The sequence below is a fragment of the Pan troglodytes genome, chromosome 18 (genome assembly GCF_028858775.2).
Source record: "Pan troglodytes isolate AG18354 chromosome 18, NHGRI_mPanTro3-v2.0_pri, whole genome shotgun sequence".
Taxonomy (NCBI): domain Eukaryota; kingdom Metazoa; phylum Chordata; class Mammalia; order Primates; family Hominidae; genus Pan; species Pan troglodytes.
Window position 1 is genome coordinate 15544190 of NC_072416.2, and position 25767 is coordinate 15569956.

A 25767-nucleotide genomic window follows, 5' to 3' on the forward strand; every position below is an offset into this window, starting at 1 on the left:
CCACAGCTTCCTGGAACATAGGAAGCCCGCTGGAGGGTCCTTTTCCATTTCCAATGTAGTATATAGAAAACTCCCACCCTTTATATACATAATGACAGCAGATACTCCATCATCCATGCCCTAAGTGTTCCTTTCCTCTTTTGGTTTAAGACAGAGTCTTGCATAAATTAATTAATACAACCCATGCATTTTTTTGAGTGTTTACCATGCTTAGAAGTGTACCCCGGGGCTGCACCCTGCAGCCCCGCACAACCCCAAAGGCTCAAATCCCTGGAGTTGCGCACAGGGCTGGAGGGCGCCGCCATGGACCTGCAAGGCAGCTCCGTATGCCTGGGTTCTAGGGGCTGGGGACATGGTATGGGAGTCAAGGCCTTCTCCATTACACAGTTTACATCTCAGTGCAGGCAAACAGATGAAAACGCAAATACATAATACAGTAGGAGGTAGACAGAAAGTTTGGAGGCCTATTTTATGTAGTGGCTGGAGGGCAGTTTCTGGACTCAAATTTCTTGGGTCAAATGTCAATTCTGGCACTCATTTCGCAGAGCTACTTGGGCAACTGGTTTAACTGCTTTGGGCCTCATTCTCTCCCTCTGTTGTGTGGGCCTGGTACTATTACCTAAGGGAGAGAGAGTTACATGAAACCAGTCACTCGGTGGTTCAGCAAATATTTCCAGACTGTCTGCTATACGCTGGGCACTGCTCTAAGCTTTCTTGAGGAGCTGCTTTTAGAAAAAACAAGCTTATCGAGTATGTTGCAGGCACTGAATAAATGTCAGCTCTCATTAGCTCTCACACACCAGTGCTTGTGTTTGTAGGACTAACAAGGTGGTGGTGGGCGTGGGTTGCCAGTCATGACAGACTTTCCATACTCTCCTATTTTGGGGATCCTATTATAATGAATTTGGTGAATCTGGATTAAACGTGTTCGTACCTTCCCCAGGTGGGTTTGGAATACAATACTCCTGGGTATGCCCTGTCAATGTCTTGCTGTGTGTTTGCAAATCTTTTTTGAAACATCAAAATGTGACTTTTTTTTCAAAGAGAAGGGGCGATTAGCCAAACTTCTCATTTGGAGAAAACTTGCAACAGAGTCCCAATAAATCCTCCCACCCTTTCTCAATTCAGGGGACCCTAGTAAACCATTTTACATGTCGCCCAACTTTTCGTTCTCTGAAGATGCCCTGAGAAGCCCTTGACTGCAGCCAAGTGGAGAGGAGGGTTGTGGAAACATTATCTCCTTGCAAATCGCCTAGCAGCCTGCAAAGTGTATACTTAGTTAATGCAATTAAAAAACAAAACGCCGGGGCGTGGGGAGATCTAAATTTGGTGTAGCAGCTTTGGTGCAAATCCTGTTTTGGGGCTACTGGAGTCAAATTCAAGCAGAGGAGAGAAAGAGGTGGGAGAAATGAGATAGGGCCTCCGGGGAGCTGGAATTCGCTAGGAGAGAGAGGGCAGATTTGGAAACACAGAGGAGACGGGAGGCTGGAAGCTGAGGAAGCAAGGCAGAGCTCTGCAGCCCCCGGTGAGGATTTCCGGGGGGATCCGTGGGGACAGGGGCCAGCCAGCTCCAGAGACCGATGCGCGGGCTCCAGGTCCGGGAGGGTGGCTAAGGCTGGGTGCCCAGGCCTTGCGCTGCGCCAGATCCGGGAGCGCAGAGGCGGCGCCGCGGTGTGCCCTCCTGTGGAGCGCAGAAAACGCTGCGGGGGCGAAGAGGGACAGAAAGCGGCAGGTTCGAGAGGCTGGGGGACTTCCAAGGAAAGACCTTCCAGGACACGCCATAGCCTCGGCCTTGTTCGGCTGTCCCCTCTTACCCCCGACCTTCTTTGATTCGTTCATCCCGAGCCCCTCTCCCCCGGAGGGTGCTTATCCCTGGCCCAGGGGCTTGCCACCTGTCCTTCCCAGCTCCGCCTGGGTCCTTGCTTGGGCCCAGAGAGTTGAGCCATGCGGGTTGCGCTCAGGGCTGGAGGGCGCAGCCGGGAAGGGCAAGGAGGCCCCGCACGCCTGGGAGGGGCGATCCTGACCAGACTGCACCCAGTCTGTCTTGGAGTGAAAGCCATTTAGTCTGTCCCCATCCTCTCCGAGTCATCCTTCCCCTGATGGACAGATTTCGGCCGCCGCTCCTGCACACGCACCGGTGAAAAAGCTACGAGCTGAGCCGCCTCTGCGCTCTGGACAGGGCTGAGCCGCGCCTCCTACCCAGAGAGGGCGCGGGAGGTCCTGCCGCGGTTTTCCACCTGCCTGGAAATCCGAGCGGCTCCTCTAGCCTCGGCGGCTGCCGAGCTCGCTCCTCCCCGTCCGCTCGCCTGGCTCAGCTCTGCACGCCCCCCAGCTAGCTCCCGCTCTAGTCACCTCTTCCCCGCGCCCCCGCCCCTCTAGAGCTCGCGCCCGCCCCCCCCCCCACCCGCGCCTCCTCTGCCCGCCCTCCTCCCCCTCCCCCTTCCCTCCTGCCCTCCCTTCATTCCACAAGTGTCGCTTCGCTCTCTTCAGCGCACTTGGCGAGCTGGTGAGGTGAGAGGGATACTGCGAGAGGGCTAGGGGCGGCCAGTCCGGGGCTGCCGGCCAAGGCTAGGCGCTGCCAGCCCGATTCTCCTCTGCTCTCCACCCCCGCCTCACCCAGTGGCCGGCCGGACCTGCACCCCGCGCTTGACCCCGCTCATCCTCCCCCCGCCCGGCCGGGCGCGCTCCTCCCCGGCCGGCCCCTCGGCGCGCGGCGCGCTGGAGGCGAACGCGGGCTGAGGCGAACGCGGGCTGAGCCGAGCGCAGTGGCCGCCGACCACCGAGCGCCCCGCGCCGCTCCCTGCATGTGCGGCCCGCGGCGGCTCGCAGCTCCCGGCAGCAGCCTCGGCAGCTTCGGCCGCGCCTCGAGAGGCGGCCGCAGAGGCTCCAGCGGCGGCCGAGCGGCCGAGCCCGGGCTGGGAGACACCATGCGCCGCGTCCTTCGGCTGCTCCTCGGTTGCTTCCTCACCGAGCTGTGCGCCCGCGTGTGCCGGGCGCAGGAGCGAGCGGGACACGGGCAGCTGGCGCAACTGGGCGGCGTGTTGCTGCTGGCGGGGGGCAACCGCTCCGGGGCCGCCTCCGGAGAGGCCAGCGAGGGCGCTGAGGCATCGGACGCGCCCCCGACCCGGGCGCCCACGCCGGACTTCTGCCGGGGCTACTTCGATGTCATGGGCCAGTGGGACCCGCCGTTCAACTGCAGCTCGGGCGACTTCATCTTCTGCTGCGGGACTTGTGGCTTCCGGTTCTGCTGCACGTTTAAGAAGCGGCGACTGAACCAAAGCACCTGCACCAACTACGACACGCCGCTCTGGCTCAACACCGGCAAGCCCCCCGCCCGCAAGGACGACCCCTTGCACGACCCCACCAAGGACAAGACCAACCTGATCGTCTACATCATCTGCGGGGTGGTGGCCGTCATGGTGCTCGTGGGCATCTTCACCAAGCTGGGGCTGGAGAAAGCGCACCGGCCCCAAAGGGAGCACATGTCCAGGTGGGCTGCCTCCCCTTCGCCCTCCCCTCGGGGCTTCGCTCTCCCTGCTCTCTCCTCCCCACCTTCCCCCAGGCAATGGCGCTCCCCACGGTCCCCGCTCCCCTCATCCCAGCCTCTCCGCTGGGGGATGTCACCGGGAAGCCAACTTCGGCTTGGAGCACGGAGAAGGGGCGCTGGGCTCAGCACAGGTGTGGGTCTGAGCGTGTTCGTGTGTGTGTGAGCGTGTGTGTGTGTGAGTGTGTGTGTGACTCTGCTCCCTCACCCTCTGGCCGCCTCCTCCCGCTGGTGACTGAGGCGGACTTGAGACACATAGCCTGGGAGCCCGTGGCCCCGAAGTCTTGGGATTTGGGGAGAGGGTCCATGGCACCCCCTCGGATTCCAGGTGCTAGCTTTTTGGTAAACAGGGGCAGGCGAGCCCGAAAGGGGAGGGGGGCGTGTGTGAGCCCGAGCGCGCGTGTGTGAAGGAGGGAGGGTCAGAGTGAGTGCCGCCTGCAACTCGTACGACTCGCGAAAAGGAGACGAGGGAGGTGGAGTGAGGGGAGGGCGAGAACAAAAGCCTTGCTTGGAGCGGCCGCCTCGCTTTCCCAGAGCTTCGCCGTCCCTGGATTTGGGACCTCAGCTGCCCCCGCCCCTTTACCCACCTCATCCCTTTCTCTGGCCACCACCTCTCCCTGCCCGGGGCCGTGGCCATCGCTGCAGATTGAGCCCCTTGCCCTGGCTGGCGTGGACTCCGGGGGCCCGAGCCCCCTCCTCGCGCGCCCTCACTTCCAAGCACCCTGATTTCGTCAACTTTCGGGTTTGCCTTGTTCATTATGCAAGCCCCAGCACCAGCTAGTTGCAGCAGATGGGAGAAGGCTTTGGGGGATTAATGGAGCTATTTGCCTTTTGCTTTTTTTTTTTTTTCTTTTAAGTGTCTAAATCGATTCGCAAACTCCGTAACTTTGGAGGCGGAGGACGCAGCCACTAGGAGCACTAAGCCCCCGGCCGCGGGAGAGGCTGGGGGTTGGCGTGAGGTCCGGGCGGGCGGGGTGGAAGGAGCGACTAGCGGCCTGCGAACAGCTGGATGGTTGGGGCATAAGCTTTAACTGTCCCTTTTCAGAGTCTGGGCAACGAAGTCGCTGTATTTTCCTCTACCCTCTCCCCACCCCTTCTTCCGCGCCCCCTCTGCCGGGGGCCTGCGTGTGTGCGCGCGTGTGTGCACGCGCTCCGTGTGATGCCTAAAAAATCTGAACAAAGAGACCCACCAAAAATAGGCAAAGGAACATCACCACCTCACTAGTAATTATTTTCTATTTATACGCAGAGTATCCGATGAGATTTTTTTTTTTTCCCCCCAGAGAGAAGAGATTTTGGGGGAAGAGGTGAGGAAGTTCTCGGTTTGGGTCAGCAGGGAGCTGTGGGTGGATGGTAGGGTCTTGCTGCACAGAAGTAAGCTCCGAGGGGCTTCAAAGAAACCCTGACCTACTAAAGGAGTAAAGCTCTGGCCCCGCCCACCTTCCGCAACCACAGGGTGTCCTGTCCCCAGCCCCACCGGCCAGGCCAGTCCCTGTTAATTCCCCGGGTCTGTGTTAAGATGAGGGGAGAAGTGGTCTCAGGACTGAGGCAGCGGGTGTCGCCTTGGTAGGGAAAGATTGACTCCGAGACAGGTAGGCTGCCTTGCAGATTTGGTTAACTACTGCTGAAATCTCCACCAAGCCCTGCCCTCGCGAGCCAGCTCTTAAAAGAGTCCTCCTTGATGGTTGGCCTGACGGGAGGTGAGCAGGTGGGGAGAGGAGCTAACCTTTGGGCATCTGTGGGAGAAAATGATGCTAGATCAGCCCTCTTTGATCTGGGCGTTCTGGTGACAGCTCTCTACCGGTTACCCAAGGGCCCAACTTCCTGGTCCTGCCCCCGTGCAGCTCTGCTGGGGGAAAAATGAACACAGCTGAGCGGGTTGCAGCTACTTTCTTCTGCAGGTATAGGGAGGGTCGGCCTGGTGGCAGAATCTAGGGGACCCAGTCCTAGGGTACCAGAGCCTCAACACAGGTCCTCCCAGTATACATTTTTGAGAATTCCAGAATGGAGTGGAAGTGCATACTCCCGAAAAGAGAGTTGTTGATTTTTACTGGCAGCTTCTAAGGTATGATTTTCAACTGTAACTGCTGTGTAGTATTACCTAGAATGTTTTATAAAAAAAATCCTGTCACCAGGGGTCCCACCCTAGGCTACTTAGATCCAAATCTCTAGGGTGGGACCTGAGCATCTGTATTATTATTTATTTATTTTTTTGTATTTTTAGTAGAGACAGGTTTTCACCATGTTGGCCAGGCAGGTTTTGAACTCCTGACCTCCAGTGATCCTCCCACCTCAGCCTCTCAAAGTGCTAGGACTACAGGCATGAGCCACTGTGCCCGATTGCATCTGCACCTTGAAAAGCTCTCCAGGTGATGCTAATGTGCAGCCAATCGCTGTTAAGGAAAAGGAACTAATGCCTGCTGAGCACTGTGCAGGGAGCCAGGCACTGTACTGGGGTGTGTGTGTGTGTGCAAGTAAACACTCTCTCATTTAGTTCTCACAGCTATCTTATGAGACAGGTACTATTTTAATATTCACATACATGCAAGAAAATCATGGCTCAGGTGAGGTGCTGTGTCCAAGATCACACAGTTAGGAAATTATGCATTACCAGTCTCCTGGTTTTAATTGTGTCTGGGACGGATGTTTTCAGATTGAATAAACATCAGGATCTGGGGCAGTGTCCTAAAATGCAGATTCTTGAGTTCTATCCACAGAGATTGTGAATCAATAGGTTCTGGGTGGGCCCGAGAAATCTTCGTTTAACAACCCCCACTCCCCTAATGGCTTTGAGATAAAGTGGTCCACACTTGGGGAAACATTGGTCTTGGGTTTGGGGATATTTCACAGGGCTGACGGAGGGATAGATTAATCCAGGAGAAAGGAGAGGAGCCACTGTGAATCTCTTATTTTATTTGCATTTTTTTTTTTTTTTTTGAGACAGAGTCTCGCTCTGTCACCCAGGCTGGAGTGCAGTGGCAGGATCTCCGCTCACTGCAACCTCCGCCTCCCAGGTTCAAGTGATTCTCCTGCCTCAGCCTCCTGACTGGCTGGGACTACAGGCATGCACCACCACGCCTGGCTAATTTTTTTGAATTTTTAGTAGAGACAGGGTTCCACCTGGCCTGGGGTTGGCCAGGCTGGTCTCGAACTCCTGACCTCATGAGATCCTTTCACCTCTGCCTCCCAAAGTGCTGGAATTACAGGCATGAGCCACTGTGCCTGACCGTATTTGCATTCCGTTGCTTGTTTCTCAACGTATGTAACCTTTCTGTGGTGCTGGGGCTACCCCAGGTACCTGCCAAATGCATCCTGGGCTGCTTACGCAGTTAATCACTTGGAGTCCCAGCTATGGCAATTGACTCAGTAGCCTTTGCCGGATTGTGCCAAGGGATGCTCCAGTGGGTGTCAACTTGCCAAGCCTGGCATCAGAGAGGCTGCTATGACGCAAAGCAGCTTCCAGGTGAAATTAACCTGCCAGTCACAGCCTCTTAATTTTTGTCTGGAGCTGCAAGGGACCCTGAATGGGGGTTTGTTCTCATCCGGACTGAAAGCATATTCTCTTGAAAGACACAAAGTATGTTGTCGCACCCCCATTATAAACTTTGCCCCTAGTGACCAGTAAACTTGGGTTTTGCTGCAGAGGCCTCCAAGATATCAGTTTGCAGGTTCAGAGTCCTGGGCCTGTGGCCTGCTTGCTTCTGGGCTAATTAGGGCTGAGAAAAGGAGAAAGACAGCAATTCCAGGAAGCGGTGGGGGGAGGCTCGCATGGGATCTCGTAAGAACCGAACAAACGCCCATTGAGCAGCTGCAAGAGCAGCCACAGTCAGTCACTATTTATTAGAACAAATGACTGCACATGGCAGCCAGCTATGGATACCAAACCATGTAGACATGCTTTGCTTGATCTGCAAGGTATTTCTACTTAGGTGCTTTTATTTTTAAGTTTTCCTCAATTTTGGGTTGTGAGAAGTTTTAAACATACAAAAAAACCTTGAAAAATCATAAAATAACTTCACTATATCCTTTATCTAGATGAGGACTTCTCAACCTTGGCACTATTGACTGGAGAATCCTGCGTTGTACGGGGCTGTCCTGTGCATGGCAAGATATTTGGCGGTGTCTCTGGTCTCTGCCCACTGATGCTGGTAGCACACACTCCACACCCCAGTTTTGACAGTGAAAAATGTCATCTAAGGGCAAAACTGGCCCCAGTTGAGAACCACTAACTTAGATTGGACAATTATTAGTATTTTGTCATAGTTGCTTTATTGCTCACACACTCTTTCCATATTTTTTCCTTTCCCTTCTCCTTCCCTCCATCCCCCTTCCCCCTTCCCTCCTTCCCTCCCTTCCTCCTTTGTTTTTTCCTTCCTTCCTTATTTCCTTCCTTCCTCTCTTCCTTTCTTCTCTTCTTCCTTTCCCTCCCTCCCTCCCTCCTTCCCTCCATCCCCCTTCCGCCCTTCCCTCCCTCCATCCCTCCCTCCCTTCCTTCCTTGCTTCCTTCCTGCTTTCTTTCCTCTCTTCCTTCCTTCTTCCCTTCCTCCCCTCCTTCCTTCTGTCTTCTTCCCTTCCTCCCTTCTTTCCTTCTTTTTTCCTTCCTCCCTTCCCTTTTCTCCCTTCTCTTTCCTTCCTTCCCCTCCCCTCTTCTCATCTTCTTCCCTTCCTCATTTTCTTCCTTCCCTCTTCCCCTCCCTCCCTTTCTTCTTTCTTTCTTGGCTGAAACATGTGAAAATAAGTTGCAGACATGACACTTAGTCCCTAATATCTCAGCATGGGGCTTTCCTGAGAGCAAGGACATTCTCCTACACAGCACAATTCCATTATCACACCCAAGAAAAAGAACAAAAATCCCATAATATCATCAGACATCCAGTCATTTAAAAATTTCTCACTCGCACAAAAACAGGTCTTTCAGAGCTTGGTTTTGCACATCAGGACCCAGCTCATTGTATTTGGCTGTGAAATCTCTTTAGTCTCTATTATGCATGGTGTTTTAAAACCAACTGAGACTCAGTTGCCAACATTTACAAACTGGGAGATTTCACGCAGGAATCCAGATTCCTGATTTCTCATGAGAACTCAGTGGGTCTGGTGACATTGGATCTGCATTTTCACACAGCAGCTATTGGTTGCCACTAAGTGATGACTGCCCTCTTCAGGAAGCTCTTGGGTTCATCTCAGTCACCACCTCCACCCAATTCACTCTGTTATGTTAACTGCAGCCCCTAGAGAGTCAGTCAAGTTGGTCTGAATAGCGCAGACTCCAGTCAGATGGCCTGAGATTCAATCTCAGCTGAGCCACTTAATAGCTGTGTAACCTTGGGAAGGTTGCTTCACCTCTCTGAGTCTCAGGCTGTTGTCTGCAGGTGGAGGATTCACTGAGACAGGGCTTGGAAAACAATGAGCTCAGGACCTGTCACATGGCTACTGCTCAGCAACTATTACCCTTTTATCATCATCCTTATTATTGAAATTTTTTACCTCTTGTCTACTGAAGAGAATTATGTTGTCATCTGGATCTCGGTTACTAACCCTTGCTCTGCTATATTTATTTAACTGTGTGACATTGACCAAGTCTCCTAACCTCTCTGGACTTGCATTTGAATCTGAGTGGGAGGGGCTGGCAGGTGCAGAATAGGAGGGAGGGTCTATATGTGACTACGTTAAATACATGGCAAAGTGTTGGCCTAAGTGGTGTTGACAAATCCTTGTTGGTTTTGCAATTTTGCCATAAGCTTATGTGTAAATTCTCATTTAATTTCACACCCTTCCCCCATGAGGTAGGCTCTATGAAAACCTGCTGTTTACGGAGGCACAGATTTCTTTCCAAGAGGATGAACCTGCCCCTGGAGAGTGGAGTGTCGGACTTCAAACCTGGACAGTCTGAGTGCACGGATCCTTGGCCGCTAGGCTGCACTGCGTTTGAGTGCAAACCTGCAGGAATTCCAGACTTCTCAGATCACAAAGAAGTACGTGATGCCCTGCAAACAACAGCTCATGCATCGGGGCCAGTTCAAGAAGCTACCGTAAGATGAAGACTAGGAATGCTTTCTATATCGGCCCCGGCAGGCCCAGACGTCTTGGTGGAGGCGTTGGTGAGAAATGACCTTGGGGACAGAAGCACATATGTGAAGCTCTCTACACTTGAAGCCAGTAGGGAACACATGTCATTATTTTGTCCACCTTCAAACAGAATTGGAAATCCAAGTGGCAAATGGCAGATAAGGGTCCTGTGTGTTTTTAAAACATGCTTCAGAAGAACTGGCACCCCTTGGAAAGAAATAGCAACAAATAATGATAAATGCACCTCCTCCTCTTGCCTTTTGCCTTCCAGTTTCTTTCCTGCCTCCCATCTTTCTATGCATTTGTGGTTATCCTAAGGCTTTGACCAGCTTCCCAGGCTGGAGAAGTCCATGTGTGCATGCATCTACTGTTGGCCACAGAAAAGTCTTAATTTATTTTTCTTTGCAGGGTATGTTGACTTCTCTTTGGGCACTGAGTCCTTGCATTTTAAAAATCAACTTCATTGAAGTATAATTTACACAATAAAATGCACACATTGTAAGTGTGTAGTTTGATGAGCTTGGACAAATGTCTACACCTGTGTAATCATTACTCTAGAAAGCTCACTCATGCCCATTGCCCTTGCATTTTTGAAAAATAATTGATGCTTCTTGTGCAAGAAGAAGTGCTCAGGAACTCTATTCAAGTGTTTAAAAGTCAACACATAGATTGGACATTGGGATACCTGGAGGCTTTGAAGCAAGATACCAGGACTCTGAGTTCTGTTTGGAAATATTGGTGTCATATATTTGTCATTGTAATTGGAAAGAAAAGAGATGCACCATTTTCTTCTTGTTCCTTGGATAAGCTAAGCTCATTCCCACCTTGGAGCTGTTGCACTGGCCCTTGTGTGGCTGGTCCCTCCTCATCACCAGGGTCCAAGCTCCAATGTCATCTTCTCTGAGAAGCCGTCCCTGACCAGGCTTAGTTGCTTCCCACCCCAGCCTGACACACTCCAGCCCATCACCCAGTCAGTGTTATTTGCTTCATTTTTACATTATGGTCTAAAATTAACTTGCTAGTTTACTGGTTTACTAGTTTATTATCTGTCTCCTTCCATTATCCCTCTCCTTCCCTCCTTCCCTTCCCCTTCCTTCCTTCCTTCCTTCCTTCGAGACACAGTCGTACTCTGTCACCCAGGCTGGAGTGCAGTGGTGTGATCTTGCCTCACTACAACCCCTGCCTCCTGGGTTTTAGCGATTCTTCTGCCTCAGCCTCCCGAGTAGCTGGGACTACAGGCACCCACCACGATGCCAGGCTAATTTTTGTATTTTTATTGGAGACGGTTTCACCATGTTGGCCAGGCTGGTCTCAAACTCTTGACCTCAAGTGATCCACCTGTCTCGGCCTCCCATAGTGCTGGGATTACAGGCATAAGCCACTGCGCCTGGCCCTTTTATTATTATTCATAGTAAGACACACAGGGACCACAATTGTCTCTTCTACTCAATAGTTGGATTCTGAGTGCCTAGTTCAGTATTTGGCAAGTAAGAGTTCTGCATTTGATATCCTGGTTTACCTGGCACAACAAAGTATCTCCAAATTCATTCATTCATTCATTCATTCACTAGGTATTTACTGAACATCTAACTTATGCCCAACACTGTGCTGAGAGATATGAGATAACCATGAATAGTACAAAAGCAATCCCTGCCCTTGCAGAGCAAACAGCCAAATATCAGGAGACAGTAACACACAAGGAAATGTACAAGAAAGTTGAGCCAGCACTTTTATAAGTACTGGTTCTAGTACTAGCTTTCATAAGAAAGTACTGGTTCTAGTACTAGCTTTCAGTACTCTCTTGTGAAATTTTCAATATTCAGTCATTTCAACCTCAAAAATGGCAACATAATTATGTTTCAACATAATTGTTGTTTTAAACAAACAATTTTATTTCAACATAATTCTCCTGAACTGGGTGGAAGGCTATCAAGAAAAAGCTTAGCTTCTTCTTCAGGTAACTGCAAGAGACAGGGTTCTCTAGAGAAACAGAACAAATATACAAAGAGATTCATTATAAGGAATTGGAAGTCCAAAATCTCCAGAGCCTCTGTTCTTGTACAAGTCTGAAGGCTGACAGGCAGGAGAATTCTCTCTTTTTGGGGCAAAGGTCAGTGTTTTGTTCTATCCAGGCTTTCAGATGATTGGTTGAGGCTCACTCACATTAGAAGGGCAATCTGTGTTACTGGCATTAGAATGCAACCTGTTTTACTTAGCTTACTGATTTAAATGTTAATCTATTTCAAGAGCACCCTCACAGAAACACCCAGAATAAAGTTTGATGAAATATCTGGGCACCCCGTGGCCCAGTCAAGTTGACACATGACACTAACCATCACAGTACCCTTAGGGTCTTGTCACTCGGAGTGTGGCCTGTGAACCTGCAGCATTTTTATCTTCTGGGAGCTTGGGCACGATCTCAGGCCCCACCTCCTGCTTATTGATTCAGAATCTGCATTTTTACAAGATCCCCAGGTGATCTGGATGCACCTTAACATCTGAGAAGCACTCAAACTATGTGCCGCAAACAAACGCCAAATTCTTAGGCATTTGTGTGGCTTGGAGCACATAGTTGGTTCTTTCTACTGTCTAATTCATTACATTTTTTCAGCACATTCCTGTCTATAACATGTTTTTTTGTGTGCACCCCAATATATGCACATTTATAAGCATATGCATGAACCCACGAACAATGATTAGGTACATTATGAGGCATACGTAAGGACAGAAATTTCAAACCAAGCTTGAGGGTGAAATAAATATTATTTGAAAACCTGTTGCTAATTGTGATGACTTCATACTATCATTAGTTACTATCTCAATGCATAATGTACAGTGACGGGTGAAGTTTATCATTAATAAAAAGAATCTGGATTTTAACCATTCCTCCTGAGCATTTTCATTATTTTTATCTGACTTTGTTTTGATCTCAATAGACTGTAATTGTTTTACCCTTGTGAGAAGCTTTTGAAGAAAAGGGGAGGGGAGGCCAGTTTAGTGTTTTCTTGTGCTTGCATGATCAGTGCTATCTTCAGGCTGTGGTTTTGTTAAGAAGGGGGCATTTTTAAACCACATGTCTGCTTTGTGATGGTTAGCCAAGTCAAAAGTATTAGGTCGGTGCAAGAGTAATTGCAGTTTTTGCCATTACTTTCAATGTCAAAAACCACAATTACTTTTACCCCAAGCTAATAAATAATTTAATCTGTGCATCCCCTTCGGGGGCACATATAATTGCTATACAAGGCAGCACATCCCAGCGACGGGACTGCTGGTGGTCATCTTCCTTGGTCCAAGGTTCCTGATTCCTGCCATCTTAACATGGGCCTTCTGGGAGTGGGTGCCAGCATCAATACACATAAGACCATATAAAAAAGTTCTGACATTTCCTTCCCCCATACCAAATCGGTTTATGCAGTCCCTGGAGTGAGCGAGCCGCACTTCAAAGACTCTTTGTCCAGGAAATGAAGGTCCCTAAAGACTCTTCATTTCTGCCGCACACTCTAGGAAGGGCTGCCCTGGGGAAAAGTGTCCTTGGGCTTTTGGGCTGAAATTTCACAAATTTTGGTACTCAAGAGAAGCCCAGGGGACCTGCGGATGGCAGAACCGACCAAGTTCACAGTAGCCATTCTGATTACGTACTTCGTTATCCTTTCAAAAGCCTGAATAGTTCGGAGTTTTGGGGCGCGGGAGAGTGGGGGACTCCTTAGAAAATCTGATAAAAGTGATGGCTTCTTGCTCGAGAAACATGCACAAACACAATTTCTATCCAGTTTCCGAGGATTCAGCGATCCCCTGAAGCTCAGCATGAAGAGCCTGTTTACAAGTGAAAAAGGCAAGTTAGGTTTGGAAGGCCTCTGTCTTTTGTCTCAAAACTTTCTTTCCCTGTAGCCCCTTTGAGTTTCAGACCCTGCTTATTGCACGGAGGTTGCAAGGAGCCCAAACTTTGATTTCAAAGACGTTCAGGATTGCATCTGCTCCCAATCCCCGCACTGCTTAGTGAGTTCACGTGGGCAGTATTTCACTCTGTGAAATAGGTGATGCTGATGGACACCTTGTCACGTGCCCCTGCTCGTTGGCCCTCTTCCAGTTCCATTGGCCTTCTTGCTTGTTCTCCGAATATCTCAGCTCTTTTCTGTCTCAGGGCCTTTGCACTTGCTGTTCTTTCAGCCTGGAATGCTCTTCCCATCATCTTCACGTGTCCAACTCCTCACTGTTCAAGGCCCATCTCCAGTGTCACCCCCTCACAAAGGCATTTCCTGATTCACACCGAATCTCTCCCTCCTTTCTGTTTATTTGTAACTTAAAAAAAAAGTATACAGTTCAGTGGTTTTTGGTATATTTAAAAAGTGTACTTTAAAAAAGTATAGTGTGCGATTCAATGGTTTTTAATATATAGGTTGGTGCAAAAGTAATTGTGGTTTTTGTCATTACTTCTTTTTTTTGGCGGGGAGGAGGGGGACTGAGTTTCACTATTGTTGCCCAGCCTGGAGTGCAGCGGCGTGATCTCAGCTCACTGCAATCTCCACCTCCTGGGTTCAAGCAATTCTCCTGCCCTAGCCTAGCCTCCTGAGTAGCCAGGATTACAGGTGCCCACCACCACGCCCAGCTAATTATTGTATTTTTAGTAGAGATGGGGTTTCACCATGTTGGCCAGGCTGGTCTTGAAATCCTGATCTCAGGTGATCCACCCGTCTTGGCCTCCCAAAGTGCTGGGATTACAGGTATGAACCACTGCAACCAGCCCATTTTTGTCATTACTTCTAATGGCAAAAGTCGCAATTCTTTTTGCACTAACCTAATACTTACAAAGTTGTGCCACCATCATCACTACTTATTCCAAGTCCAGTATCTAATTCTAATAAGGTTTTAATCACCCTTACAAAAAAAATCCATATCCATTAGCAGCCACTTTCCTCTCCCCTTCCTGTGTCCCCTGGCAACCATGAATCTACTTTCCATCTTTATGGATTTGCCTGTTCTGTACATTGGATATCAATGGAATCATACAATGTGTGGCCTTTTGTATCTGGCCTCTTTCACTGGGAATAATATTTTCAAGATTCATTTACATTGTAGCAGGTACTAGTGCTTCATTTCTTTGTACGGCTGGAGAATATTCCATTTCCTGTAACACATCTCGTGTGTCCATTCATCAGCTGACGGCCATTCAGGTTGTTTCCGCTTGTTGGCTATTGTGAAAATTGCTGCTGTGTCCCAGGCTCTCTTGATCACATTACTCTTATTTATTTGATTTGCAGCTCTTATTTATTTATTTCTTTTTTGTTTGTTTTTCTTTTTTTTTTTTTTTGAGATGGAGTCTTGCTGTGTCGCCCAGGCTGGAGTGCAATGGCGTGATCTCGGCTCACTGCAACCCCTGCCTCCCGGGTTCAAGCGATTCTCCTGCCTCAGCCTCCCGAGTAGCTGGGACTAGGGGCATGCACCACCACACCCGGCTAATTTTTGTATTTTTAGTAGAGGTGGGGTTTCACCATGTTGGTCGGGCTGGTCTCGAACTCCTGACCTCGTGATCTGCCCAACTCGGCCTCCCAAAGTGCTGGGATTACAGGAGTGAGCCACCGTGCCCGGTAGTTTATCTACTTAACATGTTTATTTATTTATTTTTTAAAAAATCTTCTCCCATAGAATATAAGCTCCAGGAAGGCAGCAACCTTGTTCATCTTGGGCACTGCTGTATCTTCAGGGCCTTATATAGTGCATGGCACATAGTAGACGATAAATATTTGTTGAAACAATGAAAGAATGATAGCTGTTGTTATTCTCTTGTCTCTTAGCAGACTCAATCTTTTCCTCTCATTCATGTGGGGCTCTTGCTGTTGTGGCTTCTCACAACGCGGCTGTTGTGAGAAGCATGTGCACTAGTCCGCGTAAAGTCCCTATGTAACCTCTGTCTCACAGCCGAGATGTCTTCTCACCAGCTCTAGTTCTTACCCCATCATTCCATTGCCCCGTGATCGACAGTTCCCCATGCTTGGGGCCTCTGTGGCCTTAGCACAGTCTCAAATTTGAATGTGTAGCAGATTCTTGCAGGTTGCTGGGTGAACTCCACCCCTGCAGTTTCTGACTCAGGAGGGCTAGATAGATCTGAAAATTTGCATCTTAACAAGTTCCCAGGCGACACTGCTAGGACACTGACACCGTTGATAGGTGGACTGTTTGTTTGAGAATCGCTGCTGTAGTGTGGTAAATTCCAGCAGACAGGCTGGGCCTGCTGAATTCATGGGTGGTCTGCGTGGGTTTCCCCCAAACAGCTCCTCTTCCGACTCTGTCTCCCAGTGTGTGGGCTTAGAGGGCTCTGGCCAGCTAAGGGCATGGGGGTATATCCCCAAACACAGCAATTCTACTTGTGGGTTTGCACCCTGGAGAACTTCTCTGTGGTACAGAGGAGGATGGTATGAAGATGTTTATTGGCCAGCTGAGGTGGCTCGTGCTTGTAATCCCAACACTTTGGGAGGTGGAGGTGGGAGAATCTCTTGAGGCCAGGAGTTTGAAACCAGCCTGGTCAACATAGTAAGACCCTAAGACCACGTCTCTACAAAATAAAACAAATTAGCTGGGCGTGGTGGCATGTGCCTGTGGTCCCAGCTATTCAGGAGGCTGAGGAGTTCGAGGCTGCTGTGAGCCATGATCACACCACTGCACTCCAGCCTGGGTGACAGAGCAAGACCCTATCTGAAGAAAAAAAAAGATGTTTATTGCAGTGTTGTTTATCGGGGCTGGGGAGTTGGTGACCATCTAGATGGCCATAATTATGGAAATAACAAATGGGGCTGATAGTCTGCTGGTTTGCAATGATGGCAGCTGTTTGTAGCTGCCATCCATTCTGATGGGTTTCTGATGGGCCAGTTCCTCCACCATACTAATTATTGCATATGAAGACTCATTCCTGAAGGTAAGTGAAATGTGGGGATTGCATATGACGGAATACTATGCAGTGGCTGCAAGGGATGAAAGGGTTTCACATTCAGCAATATGGCTAACACTCACGTGTGAACAAAGGAAGAAACAGAATGAGGTTTATGGTAAAAACACTGTTTATGTAAAAGACACACACATATACAACAATACCTACAAAAATATATATCTTTCAAGGATATTCATATAATCTAAATAAACACATGATGGAGTGTAAAGAGAAAAAATGCATTGGTGGGTCTGATCTTGGGTGTGGTATCTGTTTGACAGCTCTCTGGTCTGTTCTATGTATGAGCACTGAGTTTTTTTTGTGTGTGTGTGTTTTGTTTTGTTTTTTTTTTGCTAAGTTTACATCTAATCATGAAGGTCACTGTCATAGGTTGAATTGTGTCTCCATCCCCCTGCACACTCCAAAAATACTCAGGCTCAAATTCTTGTGCCACAACTTATTGGGTCTGTGACCTTGAGCAGGTCGATTCACCTCTCTGAGCCTTTGTTTACTCATCTGCAAGGAGTAATAATCCTCATAATGTGTTTTGTGCTGTTTTGTTTAGTTAAGACGTAATGCGATTAGCGTGGTGCCTGGCTTATGGCAAATACTCAATAAATGTTATCTACTGTTACTAATACTGGGCCATTGCTGTACATGAAGGGTTTGTATCTAGTGTTAGATATAAAGAGAGAACTAAATCTATGGAGTGCAGACACATTATATGTATTCATCATTTAATCCTCTTAAAAACTCCGTGGGGTAGATAGTCCTGTTATTACATGGCTGCTGTGAGAAGCATATGCACTAGTCTGCGTAAAGTCCCTATGTAACCTCTAATTACAGTGATTTTATTTACTTATGTTTTTCTCTACTCCACCCCTAACGAGAATGGTGGCTCCATGGAGTAATCCGCCTTGCCATTTGTTCGCGACTGCAGTACTCGGCGCATAGCAGCTGCCAATCATTGTGTTTTGAATGAACAGATTTAAATCCTTTCTTCTTTCAGGGCCCTTGCGGATGTCATGAGGCCACAGGGCCACTGCAACACTGATCACATGGAGAGAGACCTAAACATCGTTGTCCACGTCCAGCATTATGAGAACATGGACACGAGAACCCCCATAAATAATCTTCGTAAGTACAGCTGCATGAACCATTTCCAGTCCCATGGGGTGACCTGAGCAGTGGTCACATTGCCAGATTTCGTGGAGTGTGCTTGGGTTAGTTAAGAGCTCTTTGTGGGCAAGTTAGAAGCTTTCTTTCATGTCTTTTGGATGAAGCTGAGTTTAGCATCATCCGATGTCCGTTGGTTGCTTTCTTTGTTAAATGGCGATCCACTTGGTTGCTTTCACATGATTGATACTTTTAGCTAGCAGACTGCTCGACTGGTTCATCTTGATTGATTTATTAACTAGATTAGTGGCCCTCTTGGTTGTTTCATCATGGTTGGGTACTTAGTTAACCAATGGATTATTGGGTTAGTTCATTTTAGCTAGTCAATCTGTTAGCCAATGGTCTGCTCGCTTATACGTCTGCCTCCTGAGGTAGACCAGTTGTGACTTCTAGGTTTCATGCTGTTTTCAATTATGAAATACTAGTTCAAAAGAATTATGTCTATTATTTGTAAAGCTAGAGTTTCATAAAAATAATCCACAGAATATTCCGTGTGTAGGGGGTGCAGGGAGTGGTTATTGAATTTCGGTCCTGTTGATTTGAGGTTCCTCTGTATGATTCAACAGCAGCAAATTCGTTTCCATTGTTCTGCCAGGGGAAAAAAAAACTGTGTTTGCTATTGTGTTTCAATAGGTATTTTTCACAGAGCATGACTGGGGATCTTGGTGTACTCTCAAAGATTTTCTTTCCTTTCAAAGGTCTGTATATACAATATACATCGTGGAGCTGATGCTCTGACATATGAGACTGGAGAAAAAATAAGATTGTTTAGTTTTTGACAATAATGTAATACTGTGGTTACCCCAGTAATTATGTTTTCAAGTAACCCCCACATTAAAGTAATGTGGAGGGTTTGGTTTAAAATAACAAAAGCCAGACAATTTAAAGAATGCATTTAGTTGTGGCTGGAGGTTCCTGAAAACAGAAACAATTCTAATGATGCACATTTTTACAGACTGGGTTGTCTTTGCTGAGGCTCCACTAGGAGTTGCCTGGGTGTTTTATTTGCTGAATCATAGTTTTGGACTGTTTGGTTGCAAATTCTTATGCTCAATGGGTAGAGGAAGAAGCCTGTGGAATTTGACCTAGGCAATGTAAATTCTCTGATTCTGCCTAGTGATGATTTTTCATGGTTTGGAAATTGTTGCAGTGTGTTAGTAAAGTCAATGTTTGCGTGGTTTGAAAAATAGGCCACCAAATAGGATGTGTTAGGTTTAAATATATTAAATAATTTAACATTATTAGTGAACTGGATCACAAAAGGGTATGAGAAATAGCAACATTTTAGAACAAAATACACCAGCAAATGGAAGTTTTATGACCAAATCCCGTAGCCCCCCGAAGATATGTTAAATGGCATCAATTCTGACACGGCAGTTGCTATGTCCGATTCTGGCTTTAATGGAAATGAGCACATTTTCTTTCAGTTCGCACTGGGAAATAAGTTGAACCTAGTCGTGTGCTTCAGTCCCAAACATCGTATACAAATGAACATGATCACAGAGCAGAGAAATTGAAAGGGTGTCAAGTCCTTGGCTGTAAAAGGTGATTGCTAACAGGATTTTCCCTTGAAGTTCCAATCTCTAGGATGATTTTTGAATCAGCACTCAAATGAAATAACAAACTCATTGAAGTCACTTAAGTTTCATCATTCCATCAGGTGGGCAGGAAACCTTAATGAATGTTGCTTACATAAGGCGTTTTCATTGAAAGTTGTACTGAAAATGGATTACTGCTCAGAGATGGGTGTCCAGGGACAGAAGTCTCTTGCGCCAGGCTGCTTTGGTTTATTTATGATTCTTGCATTTGGTCTATATTTGTGCCTAGGTAATCAGTGATCTTTTACATCAAGGGAGAAAGTGTCTCATAATAGTGTACTGGGTAGCACTAGACTAGAGAATTCCTGGGAAGCTACAGGGGAGAATTCTAGAAGTCATTCTACAAACACTACATTCTTACAAGAATTGCTGCAGATATTAATTTTATATAATCCTTCCAGGTTGATCCAATTCTTCTTTCCTAGCATTGTTGGGAATATCTGAATAACAAAAATAAGAAGCATGTGACCTTTTCACCGGTTTATATTAATAAGCTTAATATATGTAACACATTAATTCAGCAGCCGACAGTAATAATAGATTTCCTTGTTTATCTTTTTATTGATTTACAGGAGCTACTTACATATTATAGATACAGAAAAACATTTGTATGTTCAGATGAACAGATGATTTGAGGAGTGCATTGAGAGAATAGGATGAGATAACTGATATTAATCAGTTAAGGGTTTAAGAAGCCAAGCAGTCATCAGAGAACATTTTGATTGATAGCAAAGTAGAAGGGAAGGTATCCAGTCTGATAAATGGAAAATTAGATCAGCCCTTTGTGCCAGAACCAGAAGGCACCATTTAATATAAAACCCTTCCCTGGACATTATGAGATGTACAAGGATTTACCATTACACAAATTGGAAAGAATGATGCATCTATTTGTGAAACACCAAGAAGGGCACGTCATGCTATTTTCAGTTTGTTCTTCACTGAACATCCAAGTTGTTAGATTTGACTGAGGATTCACTAGTCTCAAGTTAAATGTCATTTTCATGTCTATTCAATCACCCACTCAACATTGCTTTAAGAGAATACTAATCTCCATCTATTTCTCTCTTCTTATCTTAATATTAACCTTAGGTCTCTTTCTATTCTTTCTCTTAAGTTTTAGTCAAATGGTAAGATAATAGCCAGTGTAGAGATCTGGATATTTGGGAAGAGGGCCATGGAGAGAGACTTGGGTGAAGGTGAACTGGGAGGAAAGAGAACATTTTTGTCAACGTTTCTACATTAATTTTCTGGGGTTGATTTTTCCTGTGATATATTGGACTTGCCTTTTTATCTAAAGACGGATTTTTCTTCAGCAGATGCTGTTCATGTTCTTTCCAGGCATTCAGTGATATTGCCTAAAAATATTTAGTCTGATAATCAAAAGGGCCTCAACCTCTTTGATTAACAGGATGTAGTTTCCTGTGAGATGGTGATTTTCTGCAAATGCTCCTCAGCTTCTGTATAATTATCGTTTGTTTTTGAAGGCACATTTTGTCCTTAAGTGCTATGAACATACCCTACCTCCCGCACCCCGACTTCCCTGGCTGCCAGTGACACCCCTGTCCCCCTTTCGGGGTTCAGGCTGCGTGTAGGTTCCCTTTGGTCTTCTTAAGGATGGAAGACGTGAGTGAGGGGCTGTGGCTACAGCCTGGATCAATGTTTCTCACTCATTTGTGTTCACTTTTGAAATACAGTTTTTGTTTCAAGTCGTGGGTAAGGGGAGGGGGGAGGGATAGCATCAGGAGATATACCTAATGTAAATGAACAGTTAATGGGTGCAGCACACCAACATGGCACATGTATACATACGTAACAAACCTGCACGTTGTGCACATGTACCCTAGAACTTAAAGTATATATATATATATAAAAGAAATACAGTTTTTGTTTCTGAGTACTTTTAAAAATATTTACAGCAGAAAGGTTGCAAAGATAGTACCCAGAAAAATGAATAAGACCTACTGTTTGATAGCACAACAGGGTGACTATAGTCAATAATAACTTACTTAACTGTAAGTTTTAAAATAACTTAAAGAGTGTCATTGGATTGTTTGTAACTGAAAGGATAGATGCTTGAGGGGATGGATGCCCCATTCTCCATGATGTGCTTATTTCACATTGCATGCCTGTATGGAAACATCTCATGTACCCTACAAATATATACACCTACTATGTACCAGCAAACATAAAACAACAGCAACAACAAAAGATAGTACACAGAGTTCTATGTGCTCCCCACCCACTCTCCCCAATATCAACATTTGACATCACCAAGGTACCTTTGTCAAAACTAAGAAATCAACATGAGTACATTCCTTTTAGCTAAACTGTAGACATGTTTGGATTTTGCTGGTTTCTTCCCCAATATTCCTTTTCTGTTCTAGAGTCCCATCCAGGATACCACGTTGTCTTTAGTAGAGCACACTTTGATCATAGAATTTTGGTGGTGCAGTATTGCATAATGAAGTGGTAAAGACAGAAAACAACACTAAACAAGCCAGAAGCAATTACAAAGACTTTACTGCCACAGTGTAAAACGTGTTTCCTAGTGTCTATAAAAACAACTACATAAAATTACTCTCTTTGGGTCAGTGTTGGAATGGAACCAGTTGTTCGTCTGACTGTGCTCTTGTATATGTTCATAGGACAAAGACTTTCATATCCCATATACCCTTACAACCACTCTTTGAAACTGGGTTATGCGATAAAATAAATCATGATGTTACATGATTTAGTTTGCAGCATAACCTGAGCAAGTGAGGAGAAATGATGACTTGATGTTTTAGAACATAAAATCCATCAGAAAGAGCAGGATGCTATTCCAGCCAGTCACACCCTGACTCTCCTAGGACAGTTCCCAAATGGATTTACAAGGAATCCCAAAGCAGACCTGTGGCTTAGTTTCTGAGGACGCTGTATAGCTCATATCTAGGACCATTTATGAGTCCATATTTACCGAGGCACCTGGGATGTCCTACACTTAACTTTTGAAAATATTCCCAAGTATTTTAACATATTTGGGAGATTGAGCATGGCTCAGACCTGTAGTCTCAGTGCTTTAGGAGGCAAAGGCAGGAGGATCGTTTGAGGTCAGGAGTTCGAGACCAGCCTGGGCAATAAGATGAGACCCTGTCTCTAAAAAAAGTAAAAATAATTTGAAAAGTAACTGGGCATGGTAGTTCACACCAGTAGTGCCAGCTAGTTGGGAGGCTGAGGTGGGAGACTGAACCCAGGAGGTCAAGGCTGCAGTGAGCTATGATCACACCACTGCACTCTAGCCTAGGTGACAGAATGAAACTCTGTCTCTATTAAAAAAAATAAAAAATTTTGGGGGAATTTCCTAGCCAAGGCAGGCAAAATGGTAAGTATAGATCGAGGCATATATAACAGTAAAAAATATGTAAGATAGTGTAATATCAGCAGTGACTTACACAGATAACATTATAAAACTCCAAAACATGGATTCCTCAAAACCTTATTAGGCTGATACTATTGTTTTCACCATCATAAGGATGGGGAAACTGGGGCTCAGAGTGGTTAGGTGGCTTGTCTAAAGTTTGTATAGCTACTTAGTGGTGACACTGGGATTTGAACTGAGCCAGTCAGGGCCCCAAGGTCTGTGATTATAACCACTACATTCTATTGCCTTTTCTTGTGATACAGGTGTTTGCAGTGTGAGTGGGTCTTCCTCTGGGAGTAGAAACTATTGAAAGATATGCTAAGTAAATGGAAATATCCATTGGCATTTTAGGAAAGAGAGCTGTTTCCAAAATATACATCCAATTTACAGCCTTACTAACAACTAACATTTATTGAGCAAGGTACTACATGGTTTGAATGTATTAGCTCATTTAGTTCTCAATCAACCCTCAAAGAGCCAGGCTCTATTCTGCCCCAGGGGCTTTGCACCTGTTGTGCTTCATGCCTACAGCACACTGCTCCAGGCCTCTGTGCATCTGATCTTTCCTCTTTCACCTCATACCCCAGTGGCTATCTCATTAGAGAGGACTTCACTGTCTACATCTGCCCCTCAAGTCATCCATTATTTCCCATTTCTCTAACCTTTTCTTTTCTTTTTGAGATGGAGTCTCGCTCTGTTACCCAGGTTGGAGTGCAGTGGCACGATCTTGGCTCATTGCAACCCCTGCCTCCCAGGTTCAAGCGATTCTCCTGCCTCAGCCTCCTGAGTAGCTGGGATTACAGGCACATGCCACCACACCCGGTTGATTTTTGTATTTTTAGTAGAGATGGAATGTCACCATGTTGGCCAGGCTGGTCTTGAACTCCTGACCTCAGGTGATCCACCTGCCTTAGCCTCCCAAAGTGCTGGGATTACAGGTGTGAGCCACCACACCTGGCCCCCATTTTCTTTATAGCATTTTGTTCTCTCTGAAGTTGTCTCACTCATTATTTTATTTATGCCTCTTCTACTACAATGTAAGCTGCAGGGGAGAAAATGCTTTGTATTGTCACAACTGTACCGCCCCTGCCCCACCAGGAACTGGGCTGACTCATGGCAGCAGCTCTATACATTTTATTTTTTATTTTTGTAGAAATGGGTCTCACCAAGTTGCCCAGGCTGGTCTTGAGCTCCTGACCGCAGGTGATCCTGCTGCCTCAGCCTCCCGAGTAGCTGTATACATTTCTGTCCAATGAATAAAAAAGCCTATGGAAGATATTCTCATTTGATGAATGAGAAAATTGAGATTGGTGGAAATTAAAGAACTAATCTACCATGATGACTGAGGTTTGCTTCAAACATACTCCATATAAAATTGTGGGAGATGGGGCCAGGTGCAGTGGCTCACATGTGTAATCCCAGCACTTTGGGAGGCCAAAGCAGCAGATCCCTTGAGGCCATGAGTTTGAGACCAGTCTGGCCAATGTGGCGAAACCATGTCCCTACAAAAACACAAAAGTTAGCTTGGTGTGGTGGTGCATGCCTGTAATCCCAGCTACTTGAGAGGCTGAGGCATGAGAATCACTTGAACCTGGGAGGCAGAGGCTGCAGTGAGCTGAGATCATGCCACTGCACTCCAGCCTGCATGACAGAGCAAGACTCTGTCTCAAAAAAAAAAAAAAAAAAAAAAAAGAAGAAGAAATTTTGGGAGATGGTAATGAAACAGAGTTGGAAAAATATTGAGAGTTATTGTAGCTGGTTAACCAAATACATGGGAGTTCATTATTCTATTCCATGTTTGTGCCTATATGAAAATATATATAATAACATATTAAAAAATAGAGGAAAATTAGCTGGGCGTGGTGGTGGGCGCCTGTAGTACCAGCTACTTGGGAGGCTGAGGCAGGAGAATGGCATGAATCAGGGAGGCGGAGCTTGCAGTGAGCCGAGATAACGTCACTGCACCCCAGCCTGGGCAACAGAGCAAGACTCCATTTAAAAAAAAAAAAAATTAGAGGAGTTATCAGTGACATCATAGTTAATAAATAGAGGATCCAGGATTCAAACCCAGTTCTGTCTGACTCCACAGCTTGCACATGCTTTGTCTCACAGTGAATATTTGAGTCTCAGGAGGGGTAGGGATCAGGACCATCTCGAGAACTTCAGAAGGTAGACTGAGAAAAGCATCTTTTCTTAGTCCAAATTATCCAGAGAGAGAGAGAATATGAATGGTTTCCAGCCAGTCAGTGGTCTGGCTTCAGTCAATGGATCAGTGGTCTGACCCTGCTTCCATCAGTTGAGTGGGGTGGCGTGCATTTTAGGATTATTCCTTAGCACTGTAGTGGAGCAGGTTCTCCAAGAAAGGTGTGCATGAGGAGGGAAAGGCGAGGTAGACGGCTGTTTGAATCTTCCTTGGGGGTGGGCAGGGATGCATTTGCTTTATTCATCCCTGTATTGCCAATGTCTAGACAATATGCTGTATTCAATAAATAGTTATTGAATGAATGAATATATGAATGACTCTTTAGCACAAACTTGATTAAAAGCCCAGTGAAACTCTAGGACTCTTAGGATTTTGAGTTTTGAGAGAACTTGACTAATTTCAACTCATGTGAAGGTTTGATTCTTTTCTAGGAAGTCACAGCCACCAACATTCTTATTCCTGAAACTTAGTTCTTTTTCACAGTTGGGCAGACTAGTTGTTCTATCTGAAGATCTATGATTCTAAGGGTTTTGGCATATGGGTTAGTAAATTAAGTAGTTACTAAGAGTGAGGGGATGCTCTACACTAGATTAGCTAAAATATGTTTGTAGGTTCAGCACAGTAGCCTGAAATGAGTTTGATTGTTTTAGATCAAGAAATTGGTTTTTCTCTTGAGGTATGGTATTCAGTGGTATAGATGGATCTCTGACATTGAACATGGCTTTGAGGGAGTGCAATGAAGAAGTGGGGGACACAGACTTGAGGGGTAGACAACCGAGATTGGGTATTTGCTGTGTACTTGTTCACTGTGCAATCTTGGAAACATTAATCAAATTCTCTGAACCTCAGTTTCCCATT

General features: G+C 46.4%; 1 protein-coding gene across 3 annotated transcripts in view; it reads left to right on the forward strand.

Annotated features, from left to right (window-relative positions):
- The first annotated feature begins 2448 nt into the window (after positions 1 to 2448).
- The window catches only part of SHISA9 (shisa family member 9), a 339485-nt gene continuing 316166 nt past the window's right edge, over positions 2449 to 25767 (forward strand). The window contains exons 1-2 of one of the 3 annotated variants that reach the window (XM_016929452.3): positions 2449 to 3490; positions 9332 to 12495. In XM_016929452.3, the coding sequence (XP_016784941.1) occupies positions 2805 to 3490; positions 9332 to 9434 (789 nt within the window). In that variant the 5' untranslated portion in view covers positions 2449 to 2804 and the 3' untranslated portion in view covers positions 9435 to 12495. Of the gene's footprint in view, positions 3491 to 9331; positions 12496 to 17541; positions 17670 to 25767 lie in introns of those variants that run through there. The other 2 variants (XM_009430326.4, XM_016929450.3) reach the window with 2 other exon arrangements.